At 38.6% G+C, this 22,950-nt stretch overlaps 2 protein-coding genes across 4 annotated transcripts; one reads left to right on the top strand and one right to left on the bottom strand.

Moving 5' to 3' along the window:
• Nucleotides 1-250: 250 nt before the first annotated feature.
• tspan11 (tetraspanin 11) lies at nt 251-14,731 on the bottom strand. 3 transcript variants are annotated; one of them, XM_023429187.2, is made up of 9 exons: nt 14,593-14,731; nt 11,947-12,054; nt 10,037-10,228; nt 7,792-7,866; nt 5,980-6,084; nt 5,332-5,490; nt 4,809-4,895; nt 3,561-3,682; nt 251-1,875 (listed from the first exon to the last, which is right to left on the bottom strand). In XM_023429187.2, the coding sequence occupies exons 2-8, from the start codon at nt 12,031-12,033 to the stop codon at nt 3,605-3,607; spliced, it is 783 nt and encodes a 260-aa protein (XP_023284955.1). In that variant the 5' UTR covers nt 12,034-12,054; nt 14,593-14,731; the 3' UTR covers nt 251-1,875; nt 3,561-3,604. The 3 variants fall into 3 exon arrangements, with proteins under 3 accessions (XP_023284955.1, XP_023284956.1, XP_087036219.1); XM_023429188.2 differs by lacking the exon at nt 3,561-3,682; XM_087180093.1 differs by lacking the exon at nt 251-1,875 and having other exon boundaries at nt 3,561-4,895.
• Nucleotides 14,732-18,934: 4,203 nt separating this feature from the next.
• On the top strand, nt 18,935-21,251 carry LOC111671922 (E3 ubiquitin-protein ligase TRIM39-like). Its single transcript, XM_023429172.2, has 2 exons — nt 18,935-19,045; nt 19,174-21,251. Exon 2 carries the CDS (start codon nt 19,176-19,178, stop codon nt 20,796-20,798), a length of 1,623 nt encoding a protein of 540 aa, XP_023284940.1. The 5' UTR covers nt 18,935-19,045; nt 19,174-19,175; the 3' UTR covers nt 20,799-21,251.
• Nucleotides 21,252-22,950: the final 1,699 nt, after the last annotated feature.

The following is a 22,950-nucleotide window of genomic DNA, read 5'->3' as shown; positions in this document are numbered from 1 at the left end:
TGGAAAAATGTGAGATTTCGATTTACTGTATATTAATCTATGGAAAGATGTCGTATGCATGAAAAAACTGTATATAGCCTTCTAGGACAAAGCGGTCACTCTGGTCTATATAGATGAACTGACTCAACTCGACATAATGCCCATAATGATCATCATCTCATCAACTGAAGAGCGCCAAACAGCAATCACTGGATCGTAGCTGCCTGTCTAAAACGACACCAAATATTTCTCTTTCATTTACACAATGCAATTTCTTAATGCAACAATATTCATCGTTTATTTATGAGGTTCATATCAATATTTTGAATAGCACAATCAGTAGTTGGAGCACATGCCAGTGTTATATCATTAACTCATCATCAACCATCTACATACATTAACAACCTTCATTGAGATGTCAATCAGGAAAAAAAACAAATCCTACGAGGACCTTCACAAAGAACTGAGTCATGGCAACTGTGACATGTTCTTGAAAGGGATTAAGATTTTCACTTTTTGGTCTAGGACAGAAACATCTACATCCAGAGAGTAAATATTATTATTTTATATTCCACAACAGACAATCTGAGACCTTTCACCTCTACAGTATAGTGGCAACAAGGCTACTCATTGTTCCATATGTAATAGCTTTGGCAAAAGGAATGGAGAGATAGATTGGGCAGTGAAAACAATATAGTCCCTGCTTTCTTTGGCTCATACAAAGGTCAACTTCTTCACTGCAGGGAATGAAACCTCAGTGTGTTCAGGAAAGTGTGGAAATAAATCTTATATTCACAGAGAGTGAAATGTGTTCATGTTAAAATTACCATATGAAATGCATACATTAGCATCACACATCAAGATAAATATCTCCTTTTTATATATCATAAATTCAGAATTTCATAATATGGTATTAGAACGAATGTGCAGCACATGGTAATAATACAGCACTTAGTAGAGTATATGCTCATTGACGGCCACTAGGTGGAGTCAAAAATTCAGGAATCTAGAAACCAAAATCACTTTCAGTTTTTGTTATTGAGCTGTCTGGAAATGTCCTAATGTTCATAGCCATTCACTTAAATATTACCAGTATTGATCAGTTAATCTCAACCATAATACAGTTCAAAGTTTAGTACTATTGTCAGTAATACAGAAATAACTACAAAAATAAAGCTAGTAAACTATATTTCCTTTGCTGCTGTTTATCACAGTGTATTACCAGCTCTCTTTAAAGATTCCATGTGCAGAATTAATACATAATCATTTATCAGCAGAATTGTGAAAGAGGCACATTGTGTTTATAAAATATACAACTGTAAGTTACCTATGATCAGTGACACCAGTGTACATGGTGCTCTCACTCAGCTTACTTAAGCACTGGAATGGCTAGAAAACCCTATTATATAATTCTGCATAGTGAAAACATGATAAATCAATTTGCATCATCATTAGTTGAGTAGAATGCAATATGAGTAAGGACTGCCCTTTCTTCAGTCCTGCTCAAACAAAAGCATGCATCTCAGCCAAGGCAATGATGCAACCAGACATGATGCTCCAGGAAGCCTAGATCTCCGTCAGGTATCAGGAATGTATAAGCCTGGATTGAACAACATTATAACTTCAGTGTAATACTGTACAGAGGGAACCAAAGATCAGCCTGGCTGTTCAATGGCACAGTTAGTTTCTGACTGCAATGTAGGTGACCTGAAACATGTCTGAGCATTTGGCGTAGATCACCAGGTCAGAGTTCAAAAATCAGAGGTTGAAGTTAAGTTTCATTAGGTCATTGCTCCAACTGCCTGTTGAAGGTGGTGTGTTGGGGGCCAGGTCTGCTCAGTAAGGGTCCATCTTGATCCTTCTGTATAAACAGCAGGTGAACACCATCCCACAGATCTGAAAACAGGAAGTGTTAAGTCAGGAGTGCTGCTCAGTCACCATGGAGGACTGCAGGAAGCTTGAATTGATAGAGAGGGGTTAAAGGTGATGGGGTTAGAGACCGCTGGAAAGTATGTAGGTGGTTACTATGGGGATGTCAGGACTCAAGCAGCCATTATTGCAGGAACACGTGTGCACAAGCTTGTCCAAGCAAATTTAAAATAAAGCACTTCAGCTGGGGTCAAAAAGCAGATTAATTCATAAACATTTATCTAAGTATTCCGTTTTAAAACTAAATCCAAATAATCTGTTGACAATACTGTAATACATGAATACTACTGAAATTAGGGATTAGAGTGAATACCTGATTACATCATTATGAAAAATTTGAATTGCAGGACTGTGGAATCAAAAAGGGTTCCAACCATGTAACTCCATACTTCAGTTGGTGCCAATGTAAAAAAGTACATTCTAAAAAATGTAAAGAAAAACTGTTTTTAACACCTCAATGGTATTCCAACATGTGGTCCCATTAAACAAAACTGTAGGGCACTAAAGTAAGCACATGGATGCATGTAAAACCTTACAGAATCTGTGAGACACAATTGACAGAAGCACTCAACTATACGCTACGAAAGAAAAGGTCCAAAAATTAAGGAAGAACAGGAGGAAAAAATATTGACCTAAGCCACTGGGCCTGCTGGGCTTGACGAATATACAGTCAAGTGCCCAGATTCAGTCTTTGAGTCTCTAAAAGCCCTCTGAGAAAGCCTTATCGAGCTAGTCAGCATTCTATATTGACTCATCACAATCTCTCTTCAGGCAACTTTTTTTCCCATTCTCCTCCAGTGATGGATACGTAGGAGCAGAGGAAGACTGACATTTTGGCTCTGAGGATGCTGACATGAGAACAAAAAGTGACAAAAACAGCCTCCCTGCTTTTTGTTTTTTTGAAGCCTAATTTGAGAAGACTGAGGTAACTGATACTTGAGCAATGAAAAAGGATGGAATAATGTAAAGAAATATATTTCATTATGTGGCCAAAAGAAACTCTGGGTAGTCTATTTTTAGATTGCAAATAACTATAGCAACACCACCAATGCTTTAGAAATGTAATGTTAAGTGTGGTGAATAGAGGTAGGCTGCTTAGTAGTGCTGCTACCAAATGACACCAAATATCAGAATAAGACAGAACTGTCTAAAAATTGCATTCCACATCCATCTCAATCTATACACCTAGTTACCACCTTACTAAAAAAATATATTGAAGCCTGATGATAAGAGTTGAATTTAAAGTGAATCTGCCAATAGGAATATATCACAAAACCTTTGTATATTCTGTAAATACATGCGTCACCGTGTTTTTCTTTTCTCGTTGCTAACCACATCATTGATGAGATGCAGTTAAATTTTGATTAATCAAGACATTCTGATGATGTTTGTTGTTGATGTTTGACCTTTCTCAAGTCATTATGTACTTATCAGCCATATCAGCCCATTATCACAACATGCAGAGCAACAATCTGCAATATACAGCCAAAGCCAGGCAAGCTGCATGCTTCACACTCAGCAAAGATCATGAAAGAACATAAATGTTCATTTAGTATACATGTAGCCCACATATTTCACATGGAATACACAGCAGACAGTCACACAAGGACAAACATGCAGTAAGATACCAAATTTCCACAATGCCCTCCAACCTTGTCTCTTCAGTTGATTAAACCACAAAAGCTCTAGAGCTAAATCACAATGTACCGAAGTCCTCTTCCTCTTCTTTATAGAGCATATAGATAAAGCAGGCTGTCATGGCTGCCCCAGCCAGCTACAGTGACAGCATGCATGCACGCACACACACACACACACACACACACACACACACACACACACACACACACACAGACAAAAAGACATACAGTACAACGTACCAAAGACAGGTTAATGTGGTACAAAAAACATAAATGTAAAAGAGATTAAAACTACAACTAGTTTGATTTAACATGGATCTCAACAAATCTACTTTGGTTCAGTGAGTGAAAAAGTTACTAGAGACAGGACAGTATATCAAGATTAAGACAGACTGGTTCAGTTGACAAAGACAAGACATACAGCAACCCTCCAGTACAGAAAGAAAACAAACATGGCGGACTGAAAAATGTTAAATCACACTTAATCAAAGTTGATTTTTTATGCATTTCTCTAGGTATGGTTTATATATTCAGCACCCCCTTTACATGTGTATTATCCCTTCAGGCAATTTGAGGATGAGAAAAAAATATTCATACATTACTGATACAGGTAATGGCAAGCTGTATTCCTTAATTCCCTTGTCAACAATCTTAAGCATCACAGAGATCACGTGAATAGTGATATTTTTATGTTGTTGCAAGCCCTGATTATTACAGCACAGAAATCCCGGCCTTCTGTCAGCAGGACATATGGTTTTATTCTCAATTCCCTTGTCTGCATGGGAAATGGTGGGCATAAAGGGAATATCAGTCTGACAAGAACCAGTGGAAAAAATTGGTCTCAGGTTTCCCTCAAGTTAATTTACAAAGAGGTGGCACAGCTTTAGAGGGCTGTCAGGCAGCACAAAATTGGAAAAAAAAGCACCCCTGTATGCCTCCTTAGGCTGTAAGGCTTAAAAGCCCCTCCACATGAGTCTGGGACAAATCAAATAACAGGAATGAATAAAATTAGATAATGGTGACTGAGAGACTAGGTTGAGATGAAAAGAACTGTCCATTTAGCCGTTGTTGACCTGCGATGGTACATTTTCAAAAAAGGAAAGACAGAAACCCATCTGTCTGGGTTTTGTAAGGTTTCGATCAACAAAGGTAAAGGCACTGTCTCGTTTTTTGATAAAATAATAATTGGGCTTAGATGAAAACAGCAGAATTGTATTCTGCTCCTGCAAACACCGTCTGAACTACATATAGTATCTTACTTACCTGCAGACAGGCTACTCCTATTCCCACAGCACCAATGACCAACAGGTGGTCTGCCAGAAACTGCTCCAGCTTAGTGATGCATCCACCCTGCAGAGTCAAAGGATGACAGTTACAAATCTTAACGGACAATAAACACACCCTTGAGCAATCAAGACATGCTTCAGGGAACATGTGGGTTTAGCAGCTTATTTATCTAAAGTACATTTTCAGACCACTTTACCTATTTTTTTTAATACTATTTTATAAGGGGAAGTGCACAAACATAGTAGATGATACAGATAAACAGTAATGTCTAAAAGTGACAAAAGTAGACATTTTTTCATCTCAGACCTATGATACAAACACTACATGGTTATAGTCATTATCCACAGCATGTGTAATTCTGAGGGTTCATACTTTTGCACATGATGCAGGTAGTGTACTGTAAGTGATAAGAAGGGGAACTGAAGTGTTTGACACAAGAAGGTGAAAAAACTTCACATGTGAAGCATGGATAAGCACTCAAAATGTTTAGTCCACTGACCTCCACCTTGTAGATGTTAGAGGGGTGGTCTCTCTTGCCGCAGTGAGGGGTGATGGTTTTACAGCAGCTGTCAGGCACAATTCTCTCTTCTGCCTGCTTTGACGAGATGTACACACTCACTATCCAATCATGGGAGTTGTTGCTGCCACAGCACTTGAACTGCAAAATCAGAAAGAAGAGAATGAAGTGTTTGGTTTCATTATAAATAAATAAATCCCTCCCTCCCCTTCTTTTTATCATTTAACTCTAATTAATTCTATAACTCTATTAATCTATTTGGCTCAAATCCCTTCCTTCCTCAAATCAGTATTCTGTAAACATGAGACAATTCCTGCAACTATAGAAAATGATGCTGCCTTCCTTACAGGCACTTACACAAAATTACTGTAGCTCTGGCTATTTCACTAGACATTTCTGGAACAATACTTTGCGCAAACCCCAATAGATAACATAGAGCTACTAGCAATTCCTTCTACTGGGTATAAACATACTTTAAAACTCCTTCAAATATGGTAGCTGCCAAATGAGTCATGGAAAATAAATTTATAACAAAGCCTGGTGATACCTGACAATGCTTGCTGAAGAAAAGTGCATCTTATAATCTTATATAAACTAAACCTCAGAGGCTTTTGCAAACATAGTCCATACATCCTGTTGTAGTCTGTCCACAGCTAATGTGATGTCCTCCTTCCCGGGCTGGGCATAGTTCTCTGTCATAGTCTGGTTGAGATGCTGCTTCAGCTCCTCACTCAGCTGAAAATGAGGAACACAGAGATAGACAGTACAGACTGAAAGTGAGAGACTGTATGTGCATCCGCAAGGGAGTATAATTGAGACCTCACACACACTAACAGCTGCAGACACCACGGACGCATAGTTATTATACTTCTGGAGGAGCGCATGCATAGTTGGTGCCCTTGCAGTAGTGGCCTCAAAGACAGTCTGGGCAGTTACAACAAATTGGGTACACGGACATCTGCGCATTTTCCAATGATAACATTTACATTATGCGGACCCTCGCATACTTGCAAATGGGGAAAGTATAACACAAGCTTGAGAAGGGGGAGGGCGGACATGTAGACAATTATGTAGGAGCAATGACTAAGGTGTGACAGTGCTGAGGTGATAGACAGTGGTGGTGATGATAGACAGGTAGCAACTCCCAGGCCTCTGCAAGTACTGTGATTGAAAAGAAAGAGGAACAACTCACTGCAAAAAATAGACTTTAAATACAGCCTTTGATGAGTGCATATGTTGATGTGCATCCACACACACACACAGGAGAGTGAAAAAGAAACGGAGAGAGGATGAGAGCCCTTATCTTAAAGTGATTCTACCCTGTGCTGAACCCTTTTCCATTATAATAAATCTCTGAGCTTGCCCGCAGATAGCGTGGTGCTCTTTGCAGTCCTAGCTGACTGACAGGCAGATGTTCGTAAGATAACAAGATCCTGAGACCTTTGCGTTAGATAAACTCCAGACACCGAAGCTACCGCTCAGATCAGGTGGTAAACAGTGAAACCTCAGACACATAAAAGGACAGCAAAAAGTAAAGCTTAAAAATCTACTGTAGATTCTCCATGACTCATCATCACCCATGTCCTATGAGACAGAACAAAGACTTCTGGGAAATATTTCCACATAGGACAAAAAAGAGAAATGAGGCCAGATATTGCACTTAAATCCCAAATGGGTCACATAAGCTAAGACAAGAAACGGTGTTCATAAACATGAATTTTGATGCACACGGCACAACAGGATTAACAAGATTTAAACTGAACTGCTGATATCCTCAGGGTATGTAATGATGACCTGAAGTCTGTGTTCCTGCATTGCTACTGTTTCTGAATTCAGTCACGAAGAAAAAGAAAAATTATCACAGAGAGGCTTTCTGAAAAGTTATTAAGTTAACACTTCCCTGAAGAAGAAAATCTCAAACTGTATCGACATTATAACAGGATCAAAAGTATATAATGATACTTACATTTCTGTAGGGAAATGCTGTTTTCATTTCATTACTTGGTAGGGACATTTAACCAAAGTCAATGCTTAAAGTCACTGATCTTGTACAGGGTCTCCCTTCTCACCATATCAGTTGTTGCCCTGAAAGGTTCAAGCTAAATGCAAGAGGTGGCTAAAGCACCGGACAGTTATTCATACACACACACTCTTGACAGTTAAATATATTCAACATTTTCTTCCATGCAGAGCAGTAGCTGTTTTGCAGAAAGTGCTGCTCTTCATCGCGCACCCAGAGAGTCAACACAATCTGTAACACTCAAACCCAAAAGGCAATTAAAACATTGTTTCAGCCCTCACTGTTACCTGTCTACATCCTTCATTCTGTCTGCTACTGGAAAAGCAACCAGCACAGTAACTACTGAACTTGCATTGGCAATTTGGATCTTCTTAGTAGATCCCCACTTAACTACAAGTAAATGATAAGCAGCGACCACTTACCCTCTGGTAGTATACATAAGCAAGTACTCCAGCCACCAGTTCAATCAAGAAGATGAACAGCAGGCAGAAGAAATACTGCAAAAGAGAGGGAGGACAGAGAGAGAAAGGAAGGGAGTAATTCAATAAATTAGACACAAGACTTCAATTCATCCTACATTTCACACATCAGCACAGTTGTCGCCTGTGCCAACTCATCTGAGGAAGTTGCTCACACTTGTGACGGCTCAATAAAAACTTCTATCAACTGTCATTGTGCTGCATCTGTCACTTCTCACACAGATGACACTGTTGCACAAAAAGAGACAACTTGAAAGCTATTTGACAGACTGTAGCATCAGATTTCTCTCCGGCATTTTTAAGGAGCTCTCCAAGCTGCTTGAAACTAGTTCCATTATGTATCATTAACTTCAAAATCTTTCAAAATTCTTGGCAAAAACTAAATTAAAGTGATTTAAATATTAACCAGCAACACAGCACAATCATTCATTTGTATTCTTCATTAATACAACCAACAATCAACTAAAACTAGAAATCAATACTTCAGCAGTTAAACACTGGTGGTTCCTATTGTAAGCTTCATTGTCAATAATAAGCACTATTGTACGTAGGGAAATACAGAGCATGGTTATGTAAAGTGTGTATGGAACACATCGCCTACACATTTAGAGTGCTCTGACGGACTGTTGCAGAATGAGCAAGATTAAAACTGCAGCTTTCCCGGACTAAAATAAAGCAGGCAGAAACTTTTCATTGTTCAGACAATGGTCCATACACCCTACACATAATGCACACACACAAAACTAATTAGGCCCACCTGTCGCGGAGCAGGACACAACAGTTTGACAGCTGCACCAGCACTGTTTCAATCAAGACCATTACAGCGGGGCAGATGCTACTATATACCCTGCGCGATGCAAGAAACAAAGCGATGGCACACTACTAGTCAAATAAACAGCTGCAGGGGAGAAATCATCTCACTGAATTAATATTGACAACACTTAAGCAAATGTTCTCTTCTGTTTTGCTGTCATCACAGTTATGTCATGCAGAAACACAGCCTGCTCTGTATCTCTTGGTTACAAGATTTCAAAAAACACTCCAGTCACTGTGTATCTGCTCCCCACACAAAATGCTAACTTCACTCCTTCTTCACACACAGAAACACACACACACGCACGCATGCACTGGCATCACTCATTAATCTCCCAAAACTAATCTATAAATAGCCCATCAATACTTGGTATTCAACCAAAATGCACCAGACTCCAAATTATCTACAGATCCACTTCTTAACTCCTGCAAGACCCTTTCTCTCTCCTATTGCTCTATCCATCAACAGTAGATAGATAGACCTATAAATAGTCCTGCGGCAGTGAAAGTTCACCTCCAGCCTGCTTCTCTCCCATTGGGACCTGTCTCTGTGAAATAATGAGGACAGTACGGGTCCTGTCATAGAGTCATTTGTCAGCATTCAGTGATAAACCTTAGACCAAGGAGAGCATGGATGATTTCCATGTGATGTTGTTGCATATTTGTTACGTAGTTGAGCAGAGAATGAAATGCAGAAAATGGAGCGGCTGTTTACAGGTGAGTAAGGTGAAAACAAACATGTTGGATAATAGTGACAGGCTCCAGGACCATCTCAGAAAACAAAAAATAAATTTAAATTCTTTGGAAAACATTTTCCTTTTTATATATTAATTATTCTATTAATTCCAAAGTTGCAGTTTGATTGAGGTCCACTGTTGCACCTGTTGTTTCTTAGTACAAAACAGTAGATTCATTTTTTGTCAACAAGCCATTTCATTTATATAATTTTAATAATAATAATTTTCATTATTAGAGATAAATGATAATGAAAATGGATAATATGTCATGGTGTAAATTTCAAGTCATGTCACCAAATAACAGGGTGATATGATAATTGAGTCCTCAGCCTAGATTGCTCTTGACCAAGGCACAGTTGAGTTGATTAAGTTTCCCTCATACACTCACATCTCATAGCTTCTCAGTAAAAATGCATCTTCTGGTCACCGTTCAGTTACAGTGTGACTACTTAGTTTCAGTAAGGGGGTTTTAGAAGTAACTGTTTCCTGCATTTAGGCCTTTTCAGAGAAAACTACACTCCTTTGAATGACAAATCTTAAATTGTTACCCATTTAGCAATAACATTTGTGTGGAAACTAAATTTTTGTAAAGGCATAAAACACTTGAAGATTTTAAATAAGCACTCTTGCACTCTCACCGTGGACAGACAGCTTCTCTGTTCCCGGATGACAGCACAACACCCCAAGAAGCCTGTAACCACCACCAGGCCGCCAGCCAGGATTAGGATGTATGCCGAGACAGCAAAAGTGCTGGACGCCAGCAGACTCAAGTAGTCACTCTTCTCCACTAGTGTCCAGATTCCAACACCCAAAACAGCAGCTCCACCCACCTGGAAGAGAAGTGGAGAAGGAGGGAGGAAGTGGTGGGGTTAGAAAGATATTAGAATATAAGGAAAGAGATACTGTAAAACTGATATGGGTGTAAAGCAAAAGGTTTCAGAGAAGACAACAAGATGAAAAGACATGATAAAAGCCATAATAAAAGCGAAAGTGAAAAGGTATGAATCATAAAACAGGGACAGAGGCAATACAGATGACTCAAACAGAGAAAGGAAATACTGTGAAAACACTGAGTGCCATGTCAATTCAGTCTTGAAGACAGACAAAAGACCAAAAAGTATAGGACTTTACAGGCCAGGAAGTGACAACTAGGAAGAGAGTTCAACCCTATTAGATGAGTCACAGATATGAAAAAGCAACAACATGAGAAGACAGTGAAAAGGAGTGAAAAACGAGCGCAGAAAGAAAAGAGAGGCAATAGAAAAGAGAGAAACAGAGAGAAGCAGCCAGGCATAAAGAATAACAGTCATAGGAGCAGTGGGACTCCAGAGGTCGAGCCATGGCATAATGACCACTTCCTGACAAACAATCCTGGATAACAAACCCAGGGTGGCGTCCAAATCTGTTCCTCTCATCTCATCAGGTTCACAGTCAGGCGGATAGGAAATGCCTCAGAGAGTCTGCCCCCTTCATCCTCCCACCCCTTTCCATCAAAAGCAAGATCCTCTTATTCACAACAACATGTCCAACCAGGGAGGCACCAATGGATATATATATTGGGTCTTGTGGGAGATGACTTTTCCCAAACTATAGCACATTCAGGACTTTCCTTTTATGTTTAACTAGTAAGATGACTAAGTCCAACTGAATTATAATAAACTGATAATAAAATGGCTGGGGACCTTTTTTGTGACATGTTAGCTTACATAAATATGATGTACATAGCAGAATTGGTAGTTGAAGAAAAATTTTAGGTAAAAAAATAAGTAGCTATAGTTAGTTATCCTGCAGGCCGATGAGGAGAGGGACACAATATATTTCCTCAAGAGATGAGGTTTAAGGTGATGACAGAGCATTAACCCAAGCCTGAAGATAAAGCTTGATCCTTTTTCTCTCTTTAACCTCTCCCACATACAGATTTGTCTCTCTGCTCACAGTCTTCTCTTTAACTCTGCCTCAGACTTTGAAAATGTTTCAAAGTGACCCCAGACACTCTGCACAGTAGCTGTAAGTGCGTACCATTTTAGCAGCAAACTGCAGTATCGTAAAGTGCGGTGCCAGAGAGCAGGTTTGATACACTGTTCCCCATTGTACACTGACAAGCCCTAAATAATCTATGACTCACTTTGGGCCAAGTCCATAGCTCAGCCTTTTCAGAGCCAGAACTCTCCTTAATCCTCTCCCTGTTTCTGCATGGCTCCATCTCTCTAATGTATCTCTGCCTGCAGTTTTAAAGGAGCATTAAAGCGTTTTTTCCCTGCGTCTTTAAGTACAAAATTATCATTTCCATTCACTAACCAGCTCTAATTAAGCTTGCTGTATTTATCTCTATGTTAAAAATAGAGATAAGTACAGTAAGTACACCTCTCAATGCATCTCAATACACAGGCTGTCAAAAGAGGTTGTTTAATATTGTTTGAGCAGCAGATTGCAAGTAAGTATGCAACTGCATATATGACAACATGAAATTATTGTAAGGGTTTTTCCTGTAGGGTTTTTGAGAGTGCAAGTTGCTTAGAAAGATGATTTCCTACTTGCTGGTACTTACCCAGAAGAGAAAGTTGAAAACAAAGAGCAGGTACTTTAGACACACCGTCAACCAGTCCTCCTGTTCGTCTTTATAAACAGCTGACATCTTCCTTCCTCCAGTTCACTTCTGTAAGTACAGATTTGTTTTCGTCAATACAAAAAGAGATTATGGGAAATATACATTTTGCAGCAATATATGGGGATTCAAGCTTAAAACGCTGTTGCAATTAAAAAATTAGATTTTGTTAACTCAAAATACTGCTCAGTAAAAATCACAAAAAATATTGCTTCAGATGTAACAGAATTTGATGCCGCAAGACTGTAGATGAATGACAAGCATCACACTTCTCTGGCTGACCTCATGTTTCCCCTCAATAGCAAAATGTCATGACACTAGCAACACAAAACGGTAAATACATTGCAAATGGAACTGTGGATCTCATACAAAATTTATAAACCAGCTGGTTACAAAGTAATCTATCAATTTAAAAGAGTGTGTGAAAAACAAATAACTACTTTGTACTGCTTATCTGACCACAAATGAAAAGTCAATATATAGTTGAATTCTTTTCCTTCAGAATGTCCTCAAGTTTTGCCTCTGCAACCCCACATACCATCGTCTTTATCCGAGGGAAAGGAAAATTAAAATTAAATGGAATAAAAGATTTGCAGCAGGTAACTGCAGCTGTCCAAAATTAGTCAGGCAAAATAAAGTTTTTCATGTCAAGGCTCAGCTTATTGTGACTTTTGACAGCTCTACATAAAATGTTTACCAAAGTGATACAGCTGCTTATCAAATGTCAAAATAAAAGCAACATCCCAAAAGTCATTTTTTGCGCATTTATGGTTTGCATCCTTAACCTAGTCAAATAAGCTACAAATTATAAGACTGCTCAAGTATTCTTCATATTTAACTCCTATCTGCACACAACTCCGATCTGATCACACACTACTGTCTGGTAGCATTCTCAAAAGGCATTTGGGTATGACTGAGAAAACCTCAATCATCATCAATTAAAAGTTAATGTTATATTTCTCTTACTACACTGCAACTTCAAACTTTTAATTTACACTACTTTATAATTGAATCTCCTTCTGCTATACTTGTATTATCAAGGTGTCCACCGGGGTTCATCTTACTAGTTGTTCATTGATGCAGCATCCAAGTTTTGACTGTTATCTCCTCGTTGTATCAACAAACCACATCTTTAAATAATTCATACCCCTGAACAGACCATAAACCTCTGAGCCTTAATTGAGCTTGCAGTTTCTGTTCTGTAAATTAAAGGCCATGGGGTGAGAGGCACTTAGTCCCATAACATTGATCTACAGTGTCCTTCAGTGGATAGCACCACAGGAAATGATGTGTGGCCGAGGATTCATATACATGTCTGTAACAGTAAGAATGGATAGTATTTTTCTCTGAGTAAAGGGTTGGATTAATCATTTGCTTGGGAAGAAAGATTTCAGATTAACCAACCACACCTTAAAAATGGTAGTGGGTTTGCTACACTTAACTCTAGTGTCTTCTTTTCATACACTGAATTTTGGTTTTATTTGCCCAAGATTTTAGATGCTTTCCCTGCCTTCTCCCAGGTACAATGGAAGTTGTTGTATCTCTCCATTAAGTATCCAGAAGATCCACAGGTACACTGTTTCTTCAAGAAAAAGTAGTTCACATTTTACTGTTCAGAGCATTATGTGGATTATCCAGGGGCCCTGTTGATTTTTGAGTGAGCACCCAAGGGAAACTGCATTGTGCCTGGGTGGAAAGCAGAAACCTCAGACACTTTTAAGACCTTGGCACATAAAAATAAGCTATCTAGACAGGACTAGTTATTTGATTGTTGTAATTTGGGTAAACCATCCCTATAAAGTTATTGTAATAACTACTCCATGCTAGGACCTCAAACCATGCAGATTATCAGTCCTACAGCATTTCGACCAGAGAAAACATTGTAGAAGAATTTAAATAAAAAATTGCAGTGTTGCACAGGACTTGACACTAATACATTGTTGGGGTGAATATATGACAGTTACAGGGAAGTTCCTGCCCTGGCCTCACCTGATTAAAACATCTGTGACAGTACTCAACGCCATTTAAAATATTAATGCGCCAAACAAAATTCACTACTAGCTAACGTTCTGCCACTTAGAAAGCAAACAAGACTTTTAACGAGCTCTCACACTGGCCGGAAATGTCCTGCTGTTTTATAATTAAATGTTTAAATGTAGTCGTTTTAACACTTAATAGCCTAGTTAGTGATTTACAGCACCTAAGCTAGTAGTTTATTATTCGTAACAAGGCCTCCCACGCTTGTTAAATGACCGTTGCCCGTCCGGATGCGTTGACTGGTAACGTTAATTACATACTAACGTGGTTTCTTCTAAGAATGATATGACCTGCCTCGGAAATGTTGGACTTTGACCAATGCAGGTGTCCTTCAGCGTCACAAGAAACGCATACATCAAGGGAAAATGTGTCCCTTACGGTTCTAGACAAACTTTCTTGCCCCCTTATGCAGGACGGGGTGTACGCTCGAGCATCCTGAAAAAAACATCCCTCCACCTGCGACGTTGATGAGCAGGACAAAGTTTAACCGTATTATCTCATTGTTACATCGATAAACTAACATTTTCGTCTTGTAACCGAGAACATACTCACCAGACCAACGTTTCGTGAGGATGAATAACCTCGTTTTGTTGCTATTCCCGTCAAAGTGCTGAGAGCAGGGCACTGCAGTAAGGAGCGTTTGGTCCAGTCAAGCTTGTTGCTTTCAGGGTGTCCGACAGCACGTTTCTGCGGATGCTGCCTTTGAGTGCAGCCCGTATTTTCGATGTTATTGAACACTCAAATAACAACCTAACAGAAAGGAATCAAGTCATAGAACGCAAGCAGTATATTGTGCTTCAAATATAACTATCTATATATTTTTTCTTATTAGATGTATTTGCCAAGGAGTAAGTAGGCTGCAAATTAATCTCATTCAAAAAGATTAGATGTTCCAGATTTAGCTACTATCTATTTTCAGTCTGCAATCTCCAGACATATAGATAGATAGAAACACCACAAAATACAATTAATACAAATACAAGTTACAATATATTATTAACTAAAAAAGTACAATGAGTTCCATTTTAATCATTCATCCAACCCATATCCAAATAAACATTTCTAACGGTCCTTGAAGGCAGCACCAGTGTGAACTTGAGGAAAGAGTCACAATAGGGAGTGACAGAGAAGGAACTGGAGCTGCTACCTTGCTCCACCACCACAGGCTGAATACCACCCTGCTATTGACAGCACAACCTTGGTTACAATGTAACCACATACCCCCTGAAGAATTTCAGGCTGAGGTGTACATGAATAAACAGAGATAAAAGACAGAGGGGAAAAGAGCACAGGCTGCAGTGAACAAAGGCTCAAACTTACTGTATAGCCTTTTTTTTTGCAAGGCCAGTTTGTACATAAACTAATGTCTATTTATAAATGTACTAGAGCCCTTATCATTGACTTGGATACATCTCATTATGAATTCCAGTCAAGCCAGTAAGACTAACAATTAATTTTGAAATTGCTCTTCATTATGTAAAGTAGACTACAAAATGACTGAGCAGAGCATGTATGTGACCCCAGAGGGAAAGATGGTAATTTGGTATTTCAGCAGTGAGCTGATGAACATTGATTTGATTGTCTAGACTTGTTTTGTTTTTGTTTTTTTATGCAAGACGCATTTACTCATCAAGGAAATGCTACCATACACAAAACCCACAAACTTTATACAAGAAATGCGTAAAAGATTATATTAGATTAGATAAAAGTCAATGGGAAATAAGATCACCAAACTTTAATAAAATATAAATGTAGTTCTTGGGGTATCTGTGTATAACCATATCCATGACATAAAAGCCATTAATATCTTCTAAATAAAGTAAGGGAAAGGCCTGGTCCTTGTCTCTCTGATGTTTCACCACCCTGCCCAATGTGACATTTTTTCATCACAGCAAGACGTCCTCTTTGACCAATACAGATTCTTCATTATGTATTTGCCTATTTTTCCACTGCAGTAATTCAATAAGCTTGCAAGCCATTAGGAATAGATGATGGCTGCAGGGGGAGGAACGCTGCAGTGGTCACCTGCACTGACGACAGTCAGTCTACCAAAACAACATTACTTAGCAGAGGATGTCATCCATCAGGTCAAGTTTTCTCCGAATAAACTTCATCCAACCAGAACGTATATAAAAAATAAATAAATTTAAAAAAAAAAACTACAGTAAATTATCATTACATGGCTACGAATTTGGAGCATGACTGTTTTCCATTTTCTCATATTTGTATAGGTGACACATGATGGAGTAAAACATATGTGGTTTCCCCTAAAGCCAGTTAATTTACCCATCCAGTCTCTCTGTGCACAGTTTCATTCTGCTAGTTACTATATTGCCTACCATGCTTTGTACCCTGCTAAGCCCTCTAATGCTTTCTCTCACAAGAGGGTAGGAATAGGGCATGACTGAGCATGCATGTCAAACACAAACGGTTAAGGAGAAAGCAAATATGGTGTGCAGGGGTGTATAACAAGCGTGACTGTATCAGTGACAAAGTGAAAAGAGGTCGGTGTGTAAAAATAGTGATTAAAAACAACAGAAGGACTTTAAGACCTCCACACTTGCTAATGCAGAGTTATGTATATTTGCCAAGTTTTAACATGTTTGTGAAACTGTGCTCAGATAAGTTTAGTGAATTTAATGATAAATAGAGAAAATTAAAATAATGATCAGATTTTTTTTTTAAATTAGCCTAAATGACGAATCAGACTAAATTACACAGGGAAATAATACTATTTTGTTTCCATAGTAAAATCAGTAGTTTTGTACAGACCACAGGTTCAGCTCCTAGTAAAATAGCAACTGAACAAAGTGCCACTCAGCTCCTGCTTGTTGTGCCTGACCTCTTGTGGTCAGACTCACCTGGTAGCCACATGAGAGAATGGCCTCTTCAACGCCTCAACAGCTCAGTGCTAGTTTGACTAAGTAAAGCAGAGATGACAACACAGTAGCACAATTCAGGTGGATAACAGGTGTAACATCTGAAAAGAGATAACAGGCTGCAAGAATCTTATCAAATTCTATATTTGGCAAGTGGAGTCTGACTTTTCTGAGCTAAGAATTGAACGGGTGTGTGCACCAGACACTAACTATGCCTTCACAGACCACATCTCAGCCCTGCTTTTTAGCACTTTGGGCCAGACAGAAATATCCCAACATCTGTGGACTGTCATGAAATTTTGTACACACATTCGTTTTTCCCAGAGAAGAAATCTTAATGCCTGTAAGGATGCTGTAACTTTTCCTCTAACACCACGATGAGGTTCACGTTTGTTGTTTTGAATGAAAAATCTCATCAACAGTTAGATGCATTGCCATGAAACTTGCTAGAGGCATTTCTGTCTCTCTCAGGATGAGTTGTAATAATTTTATGATCCCTTACTTTTCATCTTGCACCATCACTAGGTGAAAATTTTATCCATCCAATACTTGGGTTTATCTCCAAATACCTGAAAAACTATACAACATAACTCATCATCATCACCTGTCGACCTAATTTGTGTTCGGTGCTGATTAGCGTTTTTTAGCATGCTAACACGGTAAATGACGATAGTGTATGTGGTAAACATATCTGCTAATATAAGCATTAACATTGTCAGTGTGAACATGTTAGCATGCTAATGTTTGCATTTAGCATCACTTGCTGTGCTATGAACAGTTCCAGTCAGAGCTGGCAGCTAGATACTTTTTTGTCAAATTTGTTCTTTCATCTCATGAAATAACATGAAAGTTGAGAGAAAATATTCATTCATATTCATTATAAAAAAAATCAATATACAGTATCAAGACTAAATATACAGTATCAAGACTAATTGTAGGATATGTATCAATTAGTTGTAGGCTAAAATAGTAATTGTGGATGATTTTTGGCAAGAATAAAACATAAATGTGTATCTTTAATTTTACAAATACCAACACTCTTGCTAGATATGGGACCACATTATCATTCAATCAAAGGAAAAGACATTATGAAATAAATAATCATATGAATACATTATTCTTGTGAAAATTTTGAAGAAATCATTACAACTCAACTTCTTGTGAAATGGTATTTCATCATTCATTTTCATAGTAACTAAATTTTATTGGATATTTATTCTAAAAGGTATTTTTTCAAAAGTCTTAGGAAATAAAACAGAACTCCAATAATTATGAAAATGTGGTGGAGCAAATATAATCTCATAATAATGAGTTGAGTTTTACGGAAGCCGAGAACGGCCATGCCCCTTTTTTATTTTTGCACTGTTTTTTTCTTTTTTTGCACTGTTTTCTCGTTATAACGACTTATTATTTCGTTATCTTGATATAACAAAGATCGTTATCTCGTGATAACAAATTAATTATTTCGTTATCTCGATATAACGAAGGCCAGGTGTGATGATTGTGTGCTGGATCGGACCATCCTCAAAAGGGGCATGGCCGTTCTCGGCTTCCGTAGCATACACATAACATCCGGTTAAATAAATGTAACGTTAACGTTACCTTAGCTGGAGCAGCCGGTGGCAGCTCGTGCGCTGAAATGAGGATGCCCCGGTCCAGTCCAGCACACAATCATCACACCTGACCTTCGTTATATCGAGATAACGAAATAATTCATTGGTTATTTCGAGAAAACGATCTTTGTTATATCGAGATAACGAAATAATAAGTCGTTATAACGAGAAAACAGTGCCAAAAAAAGAAAAAAAAACAGTGCAAAAATAAAAAAGGGGCATGGCCGTTTTCGGCTTCCGTTGAGTTTTGATAATTTCTCAAATAATTCCATAAAGTATTGTTTTATTTATAAATTTTACAAGATTATTTTTTGTATCATATTGAGCACATTGGGGGCGCCACAGTGAATGGAATCGAAAGAGTTAACTTTACCAGGAAGTGTATAATAAAGGAACGGTAGGGGCGGGGCTCTTAGCGACGTCGACGTGCTTAAACGAAACTGAATGTGGTAACTCTCGAACAATTTGTTTGTCAGTTTTAAGCATCCACTTTTAAAACGTGCAACTTTACAGGTAAATTCAATTCTTCCTGTTTCTTGCTACACGTGTTAAAGTAAAGTAAAAATATAACACATTATCCAGCCCATTGAGTTTAATTATATGAGTCGTTAAAATTGTATTTCGGCTTGGTTCTTGTCCAGATATGGCGGCTGCCAGCAATCTGTTGTCAGAGGAGAGGTTCCTGTGTTCTATCTGTCTGGATGTGTTTACTGAGCCAGTCTCAACGCCGTGTGGACACAACTTTTGCCGTGCATGTATCCACAAGTACTGGGACAACAGTGACACTTACCTGTGTCCATTGTGCAAAAGGACATTTTCCACAAGACCTAAACTCCAAGTCAACACTATGGTGTCCGAGTTAGCAGGTGAGTTTAAGAAGTTAGTTCAAGTCAAAGCCTCATCTCCAGACCCACAACTTGCAGTAGACGTTCTTTGTGATATCTGCTCTGAGATAAATGAGAAAGCCGTGAAATCTTGCCTGATGTGCCTTACTTCTTTCTGTGAAACGCACCTTGAGCCACATCAGAGAGTTGCTGGTCTCAAGAGCCACACATTGTTAGACCCAGTGAGGAATCTTGATGATAAGATGTGCAAGACGCACAACAAGATAACAGAACTGTACTGTAGGGATGACCAGGCCTGTATTTGTGTCTTGTGTCTCAGAACCGATCACAAGAGTCACTATGTTGTCCCACTCGAGGAAGAATATGAAACGGTGATGACAAAAAAAGATGAGGCAATGGCAAATATCCAAAAGCTGATCCAATCCCGGTCTGAGAAGATAGCTGAGATTGAAAACTCACTGAATGCCTGCCAGATAGAAACTGACAAGGAGAAAGAAGCCAGCATGCAGGTGTTCACTGACTTGATACGCTCCATTCAAAGAAGCCATGCCGAGCTTGTTGAGGTGATTGAGGAGAGGCACAGAGCAACGAAGCAAAAAGGTGAAGCTTTTCTCAAAGAACTGAGGATGGAAATGACTGAGCTCAAAAGCAGAAGTAGCCAGCTGGAGCTGCTGTCACAGTCGGAGGATCACCATCATTTTCTCCAGAGCTTCCCAACCCTGAGCTCACCTTTAAACAAGGACTGCACCAACATTGGACTTCAGTATTACCTGTCTTTTGAGGCAGTGAGAGGAGCTGTGGCTCTGCTGAAACAAAGAGTTGATGAAATCATGGAAAAGCTTCCTGAGATCAAAATGAAAAGAATGAGAGAACATGCAGTGGACGTGACTCTTGACCCTGACACAGCTCATTGCTCACTTGTCATAAGTCAAGATGGAAAACAGGTTGCAGATGAAGACACCGAACTGGAACTTCCCGACAATCCAAAGAGATTTAAAAAGTTTCCAGAGGTTTTGGCAAAGGAGGGATTCACAACTGGGAAGTTTTACTTTGAGGTGCAGGTGAAAGGAAAGACTTTGTGGATTGTTGGAGTGGTCAAGGAGTCTGTTGATAGAACAGGAGACGCAAAGCTGTCAGTTAAAGATGGTTTTTTGACCTTTGGGTTGAATGAGGGCAAATATACAGCATCTCAAAACACTGCTACAATCACACTGAAAGAAAAGCTTCAGAAGGTGGGCATCTTTGTGGACTATAATGAGGGAGTGGTTTCTTTCTATGATGTAGATTCTAAATCACATGTGTATTCTTTCACTGGCTGCCATTTCACAGAGAAACTTTATCCATACTTTTTCCCTGGGAATAATGACAGTGGAAGAAACTCTGCCCCTCTCATTATAACACCTGTACCTCAACCATACTAGTTTTGTTCTTTTTGGTCCTCCTTTAGGGTTCACAGGGAAATTAAAATTGGTCTCCATTACTACACTCAAAATCTTTCCTTAAAGTATTAACAGCAACTGCCAAATGTTACATGACATTGGCCTCTTTAATATGGAAAAATATTGTCTAATATATGCATGGATATTCAAAAGAAATGATATTACATCATCAGTTCTGTTAAGTTAGATGTGAAGTAATGATACTAGTGTTGTACAATAGTATTGTGTCTTCCTGTTAAATTACAATGGATAAGGTTATCAAAGTCATAAGGTAATGTAGCTTTAATTTGTCAAGGTATTTTGTTGCTTGTGTGTTGTTTAATTATATGCACATTTTAATTGTTGAAATATTTACTTGTAATTCACAGTGGTGTGGAATGAAGAGCAGTTGTGCATTTGACAAGTGGGGCTGAATAAACTACACATCCAGATTGATTTTGTTGTGTAATTCCTACCTAGAAGCTTGGTCACAATATTAACCTTGTGGCATCTGAAAACCTCTTGAATATAAAATGTGGTTATAATTCATGAAAATGCAACAGTATGAGATGTAGGACAATTTAAAGGCAGTCCAGTACCGCCATAGAAAAACGAGTCTTGGCTCCTAGCAGTTTTTAACTATTTAGATTTACAAAGATTTACAACGGAATTCAACAGAATTGTTTCTCACATCTTTGTCATGGTATCAGCATTGTCAGTCAATAGTAGTCTGCCCACTTCTTTTACTCCCGACTCCTGCCTATGTGCTTCTGCCCCCACACTGATTTCTCTGTGTGTGTGTGTGTGTGTGTGTGTGTGTGTGTGTGTGTGTGTGTGTGTGTGTGTGTGTGCGCACTCATGAGTGGATGCACACATTATCCTTGAGTGTGATGCGTGGGCCGATGTTCTTAAGCACCACTGATGGAGCTCATCCATAAATGACTAAAACCTGGTGTTTCATTGTGTTTTGTCTTTCATTAATGGGACACAAGCCCTTTTTTTTTTTTCTTTAGTGACAAATATCTTGTGATATTTGATCAAAGTAGGTTACTACCAAATAATTTGATATAGTATGAAATGAGTGATTGAGTCAGTAATGAAAGAGATGCAGACATCAACAGTACACTCAGTAAACACTAAAGTATGGTAATCAGACATCCTGAAGTAGGAGATATTTTAACATACAGTTTTTTCCAAGACGAAGGCAATGGAAAAATGCAGTGCGAATATAAATGCATTATATTGTGAATTTAAACTGAATTAATAACATACATCTGAATATTTTTTTGGAAAATATGTTCCTCAATTAGATGAGAACATTCCAACAAAAATCTTCCATTGTGTATTACGTTTGAGACGTACCTTTTTCCATTAGTGATATCACTCTCTCTTCTGTCTCCAACTACCAAATAGATGAGGGTCAGCTGTGTTAGCTGATGGGAAATGGAAATGGAAATAGAATGGTTTCAGGGTTCCTCCATGTTGTTGATGTCAAATTTGAGTGAATGTGCTCTGCATGCTGCTCTCATGCAAGCATGTTGTACTTGCAGTCGCACCACAATCAGTGATGACACAGTAGGTGTGTTGCCTTAAGCAGCCAATGAAGCCTGTTGTGACTTCACTAACTGGGATGATTTAAGACGGCAACATGCTTGAAACAAGTTTTTTTTTTTGATGATAGGTAAAAGTGCAAATTATGAAGGATATATGGCCCCTGTGAGTGTTATTATATTACTTTATTGTTTCATTAATAGGTGAATGGTATCTTAATGTTGTAGCTGGTGGAAGAGGAGCTATCACTACACCATATGCTGTTGGGTAGTTTAGGACAAAACAAAGCATCCAATCTTAAAAGTAATTAGTAAATAAAGCTGTTACATAAATGCAGTGAAGTAAAAAGTGCAATATTGCAGTTGAAATGTAGAATAGTGGAAGTATAAGTAGCCAAATGTGTAAATACTCAAATTAAGTATACCTACCTACCTACCTACCCACCTACCCACTTAAGAAATTGGTCCTAGATCCTGATAGTCTGATATGCATTCCAAGCAGCTCAAAAATAGCTGTTGTACAAACTAAACCAAAAGTTGCACATCTGTGCCTGCGTTACATTTAATTTAGTATCTAATCTATCACCGGAAATCGTCAGAAATTG

The sequence above is a fragment of the Seriola lalandi genome, unplaced genomic scaffold (genome assembly GCF_002814215.2).
Source record: "Seriola lalandi dorsalis isolate HSWRI2012SDOR001 ecotype SW California unplaced genomic scaffold, Sedor1 jcf7180002054889, whole genome shotgun sequence".
NCBI lineage: Eukaryota > Metazoa > Chordata > Actinopteri > Carangiformes > Carangidae > Seriola > Seriola lalandi.
This window is presented reverse-complemented; position numbering and strand designations above follow the sequence as displayed.